The sequence below is a fragment of the Otolemur garnettii genome, unplaced genomic scaffold, assembly GCF_000181295.1.
Source record: "Otolemur garnettii isolate 467f Iridium unplaced genomic scaffold, OtoGar3 scaffold00029, whole genome shotgun sequence".
Lineage (NCBI taxonomy): Eukaryota > Metazoa > Chordata > Mammalia > Primates > Galagidae > Otolemur > Otolemur garnettii.
The window spans coordinates 15,124,085-15,131,267 of NW_003852424.1; the positions used below are offsets into that span (position 1 = coordinate 15,124,085).

The 7,183-nt window shown below is 51.8% G+C and overlaps 1 protein-coding gene across 1 annotated transcript; it reads left to right on the plus strand.

Annotated features, from left to right (window-relative positions):
- Positions 1-3,039: 3,039 nt before the first annotated feature.
- On the plus strand, positions 3,040-6,359 carry OAZ1 (ornithine decarboxylase antizyme 1). The gene is given in 5 exon segments (NM_001289715.1): positions 3,040-3,264; positions 4,665-4,810; positions 5,159-5,331; positions 5,589-5,674; positions 5,786-6,359. Coding segments are annotated over 5 exon segments (684 nt in total). The 5' UTR covers positions 3,040-3,118; the 3' UTR covers positions 5,920-6,359.
- Positions 6,360-7,183: the final 824 nt, after the last annotated feature.

Consider the following 7,183-nt stretch of genomic DNA (forward strand, 5'->3'; position numbering starts at 1 on the left):
AAAAAAAAAAAGAAAAAAGAAAGAAACAGGCCTAAATAATAACAAAGATATGAATCCTCCTCAATGGGGGCTGGGGGAAGTGGGTCCTCACAACAAAAGCATGCCATCTCAGAGGAAAAATGTAAAACAATTATAAAGTTCACTAAAAGGCAGGGCCTATGGCTCACACCTGTAATCCTAGCAATCTGGGAGGTGGAAGAGGGTGGATTGCCTGAGGTCAGGAATTTTTTTTATTTTTTTTGGCCAGGGCTGGGTTTGAACCCGCCACCTCCGGCATATGGGGCTGGTGCCCTGCTCCTTTGAGCCACAGGCACTGCCCCAATTTAGACATTTTTTAAAGGTATCTTTTAATAAATATTTCAATCCACATGGAAAGTAATTTGGAGATACATGGGACTTGGCCTGGCCTATTGCAGAGTAAGTTACTTGTGTGTGCATGCGTGTGTGTGTGTGTGTGTGTGTTTTAAGACACAGGCTTACTTTGTCGCCCTGGGTAGAGTGCCGTAGCATCATAGCTCACAGCAACCTCAAACCCTTGGGCTCATGCAATCCTCTTAACCTCAGCCTCTCAAATAACTGAGACTACAGGCGCCCACTACAATGCTCAGCAAGTTTTTTCTATTTTATTTTATTTTTTTCAGTAGAGATGGAGTCTCCCTTTTGCTCGGGCTGGCCTCTGAACTCCTGAGCTCAAGTAATCCTCCCACCTTGACCTAGCCAGAGTGCTTGGTTTGCAGGTATGAGCCCCTGCACCCTGCCAAATTTCTGTGGGTTTGTAAATCACTCCTAATCATTCCAGGTCCCTTTGAGGAAAAGTTTGTGTCTCTAACTCAAATGCAGTAGGTTCAAAATAAAATGAGAGATAGAGATTCTAAAGACCTAGAATCAAGCAGTCAAGCGGTTACCTCAATCCTACCTTTAACTTGTTGGAGTTTCTATTTGTGCTTAAAAATTAAAACCATTAACTGTAATCTGCAAGGAGTTTTTTTTTTTTTTTAGACAGAGTCTGACTATGTGGCCCTTGGTAAAGTGCCATGGTGTCACAGCTTATAGCAACCTCAAACTCCTGGGCTTAAGCCATTCTCGTGCCTCAGCCTCCCACACAGCTGGGACCACCGAAACCCGCCACAACACCCAGCCATTTTTTTGTTGCAGTTGTCATTGCTGATCTCAGCTGGCTGGGACTGGGTTCAAACCACCAGCCTTGGTGTATGTGGCCAGTGCCCTACCCACTGAGCCATGTGTGCTGCCATGCAAGGAGTGTTTTTGCTTGGAATGAGCAAAATTTAATGCATAGAATGAAATATGAACTATTTTATTGAATAGAATTTCAAGGTGGAATATTTTTGTTTTGTAAGTCCAAATTTTAGTGTACACACAAAATATGTACCTGTATTTAACCGCAGAGTTATATTTTTGCTTATTAAATGCAAATTCTACTTCATACATGAAGTATTTCTTTTTATTTAATCAGGAGGTAAAGTATCTTTGCTTGATAAGTTCAAATTTTAGTTTGCACCCAAAATAGTTTATCGAATATAACTGCAAAAGGAATATTTTTAATTTGCAGATCCAAATTTCAGCTTACATATGAATTGTGTTTCCGAATTTTAACTCCCAGGAGTAAAGTTTTGTTGCTGCCCAGAAGGGCAAATTTAAGTTTACACAAGAAGAAAAGTCTTTCTGACTTAATCTGCAAGGAGCAAAATTTATGTTTGAATTGTAAATTTGGATAGTATCTTTTTTTTTTTTTTTTTGAGGAAAAAAAGAGTCTCACTATGTTGCCCTCGGTAGAGTGTCATGGAGTCACAGCTCTCAGCAACCTTAAACTCTAGAGCTCAAACGATTCTCTTGCCTCAGCCTCCCAAGTAGCTGAGACTACAGGCCCCACCCACAGCGCCAGCTATTTTTAGAGATTAGGTCTAGCTCTGGCTCAGGGTGGTCTCAAACATGGGAGCTGAAGCAATCTACCTGCCTCAGCCTCCAAGAGTGCTTGGATTACAGCTTGAGCCACTGCGCCCGGCCCCCAAATCTGGATAGTTATCTCTAACATTGAAAGTTCTCTTTTTAAAACAAATGTATGCTGTGGGTTTTCCCCCTTCTTTAAAAATTGTTTTTCTCAATAGCCCTATCTTAGGAAAAAATATAAGCTGTTTTAAAACTGAAAGACCAGGCTTGGTGCCCATAGCACAGTGGCTTCGGCGCTGCCTACCTGCACCGAGGAAGGCAGGTTCAAGCCTGGCTTAGGCCAGCTAAACAACGATGACAACTGCAACAACAACAACAAAAAGTAGCCGGGCGTTGTGGCGGACGTCTGTAGTCCCAGCTACTTGGGAGGCTGAGGCAAGAGAATCGCTTAAGCCCAAGAGCTGGACGTTGTTGTGAGCTGTGACGCCACAACACTCTAAGGAGGGCAACGTAGTGAGACTCTGCCTCCAAAAAAACGAAAACTGAAAGACCAAGTCAACAAAACTATAATTACTATCGATTGTTACAAGGTTATTGCAGAAAATAATTTTCTCCTATGGGTGGATGGGCGATGTGGACCCCCCCATGCCTTTGTTGCCCCAAGTTCCCCTGGGAGAAGGCCCTGCGGGGTGAAGAGACCTTTAGCGAGGGCAATGGGGACAATGACGGACTCTAGGGTGTCGCGAGGACCCCCCCTCCCCCAGTAACAGGCCCCCATTACTGCATCCAGTACCAAGGCTAAACTGTGGGGGCGGAGCAGGGCGGGTGTGCGCCGCACGTACCCAGTACACGGCAGCCCGGCCGCCGCGCGCCCGAGGACGCTCGCGGGAGGGACGAAGTTCGAGGCGTACTGACCAATCATCTGCACCGCCCCGATTTCGACCTGTGTGTGTGTGTGTGTGTCTGCTCTGTTTTTTTTTTTTTTTTTTTTTTTGTTTTTTTTAGCTTTTTTTTTTGTTTTTTTTTGCGGCTGCTCCGCGGATCCTCCCCCTTGTGCGGCCGCGTTCCCGGAGGCGTGGGGGGCGTGGCCTGAGCGTGGCGCCTATAAATGCGGCCGGCGGCGACGGCGCCATTTTGCGAACGGCGAATAGCGGCGGCGGCGCGGAGGGGCGCAGCGGAGGTTTTCCTGGTTTCGGACCCCAGCGGCCGGATGGTGAAATCCTCCCTGCAGCGGATCCTCAACAGCCACTGCTTCGCCAGAGAGAAGGAAGGGGATAAAGCCAGCGCCACCGTCCACGCTACCCTCATCATGCCGCTCCTCAGTCTCCATAGCCGCGGCGGCTGCAGCAGCGAGAGGTGAGGGCCCCGCCCCCGCCCGAAGCTTCCAGAAGCGCCGGCCGTGCAGGCCTGTGGGGGGCCTTCCTCGGGCGTCAGATAAGTCCCGGGAGCGCGAGATCCGCCTTTTTGTTAAGGCCACGATCGCGCGGTGGCGGATTCTCGACCAGGGTGGGGGTGGGGCCGGTCCCGAGGTCTCCCTCTGCCTGGCGGCGCACTCGGGAGATTGGGTTTGGGGTTACGCACCGGGGAGGTCTGATTTGGGAGAGATGTGTCTGACTGGGGGTTAGGTTTGGGGGTCGCGGGATGGGGAGTTGGGTTTGGGATGGGGATGGAGTCGGAGGTCAGGTTGAGGGGAACAGATAGTCGAATTTTGGGCACGATCGGGGACACTGAATGAGGAAATAGGTTGGGGGCGGGGCGAGCTTTGGAGCTGGCCCGAGGCCGAGTGAGGCCCGCCGGTCCCGTGAATCTGCACTTTTTTGTAGCGGCGAGGAGGATTGGCTTCAGGGGCCGAAGCTCTTAAGTGGACAAACTTACACGCGGTACCTGGGCGCGATCGCCCTTGTGGGCTCGGTTTTAAACGAGCCGGTGTGAATGGCCTAGGCTCCCCAGGGAGCCCAAGGCGTTTGAACAATCTTCTCGGAGCCTGGTGTCGATATCGCTTCCGGGGCGCCGGTGCCCGATGTGTTGGTGGTGGTCGTGTGGCTCGCAGTGTCGCAGCCGCGTTTCCCCGAGGGGTCTCTTTAGCCAAGGTCGGCGTTGATGAGCCCCGGGGGCCAGGAGCCTGAAGCCGTGGTTCGGGGCCGGGTGGGAGCGGTGCAAGATGGAGGCGACTTTGGGGCCTGTTTACGCCGCGCAGCAAATGGCTGCTGGCGTCGTCGGCTGCGCGATTGTGAAAATCTCCCCCGGGGCGCGAGGGCCGCGTCTGCTGAGATGACGCAACCGGGAGGGCCAGGGTGCAGGAGGGGCCGGCTAGCGCGCTGTCCTCTGCTGGGTTGGGTGCCGGCGGCCCAAGTCCCACTCGAGTTGTGTCTAGACAGCGAGAGGTTTGTGGCAGAGGGGCTTCTCCAGAAAAGTGACTGGTGCCCCAGAGAAGTCAGAATTTCAGATGCCTACTGCTGTGCCAAATAGGAAGTGAAACTTGAGTAGAGGGCTGGGCTTGGGAGAGACTCTGAATCTTGATGGTAGTCTTGGGAACAGGCCTTCACTGAGGAGAGTGTGATCCTTGGGGAGTCGCTGTAAAGGCTGCTTGCCTCTTTTTGTAGGAGCTGCCCTTGCCGGGGCCCCGTGTATATGGGGAGTGCTGGGTCCCAACCAGAGCAGTGGGCAGTGGGCGCTGGCCAAGACTGAGAAGGGTGGAAATTCCTCTTTGGCTCTCTGTCGAGCAGGTACTTTGTCCTGATGATCACTTCCTGTAGTTCCAGGGTCTCCCTCAATTGCTGTAGTAACCTGGGTCCGGGGCCTCGGTGGTGCTCCTGATGTCCCTCACCCACCCCTGAAGATCCCAGGTGGGCGAGGGAATAGCCAGCGGGATCACAGTCTTTCAGCTAACTTATTGTACTCTGTAAGTATCAGGGGCTCTTAGGGCACCCTGCCTTGTGGGGGTGGAATGAGTGTTCCTGACCTGCTGCTGTGCTACAACATTGCCCATAGTGTCTCTGTGCACCTGTTCTGTCCTCAGCAGCAGCAAGGAGCTCTGTAAGCTCCCATTCAAGCCTCAGATGGGGTTTCCCACCTGCCCTGTACCCCACCCTCCCTCATTCAGGCCCTAATTGTGGCACTGCTGGGTAGTCTTGGTTCTCTCTGCCTTTTCTAAATTGCCACCAGCCTGTGTTTACTTTTAACCTTTTGAGAGGGGCTCACCCCCACTGCCAGAGTGGGGTTTCTAGTGACTATCTCTCTCCTTCAACAGGATAATCGGCTGAATGTAACAGAGGAATTAACGTCTAACAACAAGACGAGGATTCTTAATGTCCAGTCCAGGCTCACAGATGCCAAACACATTACCTGGAGAGCAGTGCTGAGTGGCCGCAGCCTGTACATCGAGATCCCTGGCGGTGCACTGCCCGAGGGGAGCAAAGACAGGTGAGGACATTGCCACCAGCGTTTTATTGGGAGGGGGCTTACTTTTTAAATAGTGTTACTTATGATGTGCCCCCAGTACATTGTTATCATGGGGTGTTGGTGGGGCCAAGGACACTGCTCAGCACTCTGTGGTGCCCAGGACACCCTCCTTAGAGAACAAGCCAGGCTTGTTTACTCTCAGTAAATAAGACACCAGGTAGGAGGTGTGTTGACAGGGCATTGTTAGAGGGGATGGTGCTGAGGACCCTGTGCTGTAGTTTCGCAGTTCTTCTCGAGTTTGCAGAGGAGCAGCTCCAATCCGACCATGTTTTCATCTGCTTCCACAAGAACCGAGAGGACAGAGGTAAGTGACACCCATCAATCACCTACTAGGTGAGGGAGGTTGCCCCCTTTTCCCTGCCTAGTTTCTGGGTCTGCCCAAGCCCTGTCGGCCCTGACAGCCTTTACCCCACAGCTGCCTTGCTCCGCACCTTCAGCTTTTTGGGCTTTGAGATTGTGAGACCAGGGCATCCCCTCGTCCCCAAGAGACCCGACGCTTGCTTCATGGCCTACACTTTTGAGAGAGAGTCTTCTGGTGAGGAAGAATAGTAGTGGCAGTGGCCTGCTGGCCTTGCGCTCCTGGGAGATGGGGCTGGAGGTCGGAGCCCCCTCCCTGGCAGTCCCTGCTGTTGCTGCGGGGTTGGAGGGCCACTGCTGTGCTGGGGTGGAAATGTCAGACTTGTTCATCTCTTCTGGGTTTGTCCGCATGTTGTAATTGTGCAAATAAATGCTCACTCCAAATTAGCGGTATATTTCTTGAAGTTTAATATTGTGTTTGTGATACTGAAGTATTTGCTTTAATTCTAAATAAAAATTTATATTTTACTTTTTTATTGCTGGTTTAAGATGACTCAGATTATCCTTGTATTTGAGGAGAAGTTTCTTATTTGAAGTCTTTTGGAAACAGTCATAGGTCTCAACTTGGAAAGATAGGTATTAATAATGTACCCTTCTTTTGCTCTCAAAAATTCAAATAAAAGTGATTACACTTTCAAGACCTGTGTTGGCTGGTGATGTGAGGGTCTTATTGGTATCTGTGGGTCCCTAGAAGTGGGCCTATAGCCCTAAGTTAAGGGCTTGACTACCTCTACCCATATCCAGGGTTGTTCTGGTGTAAGGCCGGCCCTTCTCATTCTCTACCACCTTTATGCCTCACCTTCAGTCTCCCTGACCCCATCACCCCTCTGGGTAGAGGTGGGTAGGATGGCCCTGCCTCCTTCCTGTTAACTAGGTCCTGGAGCGTCTGGTGCCCAGTTGGGACATAACCTGCTGTAGTATGCATCTGGGAGCCAGGAGTCCAGGGGTGTGTGCCTGTTTCTGTAACTCCTGGGTCCTCTAGTCATTCCTGGGGGCCCTTGTAGCGCCCGGAGCTTTAGTGGGGAGTCAGCTGAGCAAGGGTGCCGCAGGCCCGCAGCATAGCAGACGCTAAAGGCTACCCGGGTCCGCGCCCTAGCTAGAGGCCGCCTAGCTGACTTCCGGTCCCGATCCGTCCGCGAGCCCCGTAACTGCAGCGCCACCTGCCGGCCGCATCCGGGAACAACAACATTCGCGGCCTGGCTTTGGCTGGGAAAGGCTGGAAAATGAGGCACCTTACGCAGGGACGGAGAGACGGGATAAACCTGGAGGGAGCTATCTGAATGATGGTCAGGTCGGCTGGAAGGACAGAGCTGGACATAGGCACTTAGAGCCCTTTTCTGCAATGCGAATGGCGGGAAAGGGCTCTGGAACCAAGATGTTGAAAGATGAATAGGGGCTCGGCGCCTATAGCTCAACCGGCTAAGGCGCCAGCCACGTACACCTAAGGTGGCGGGTT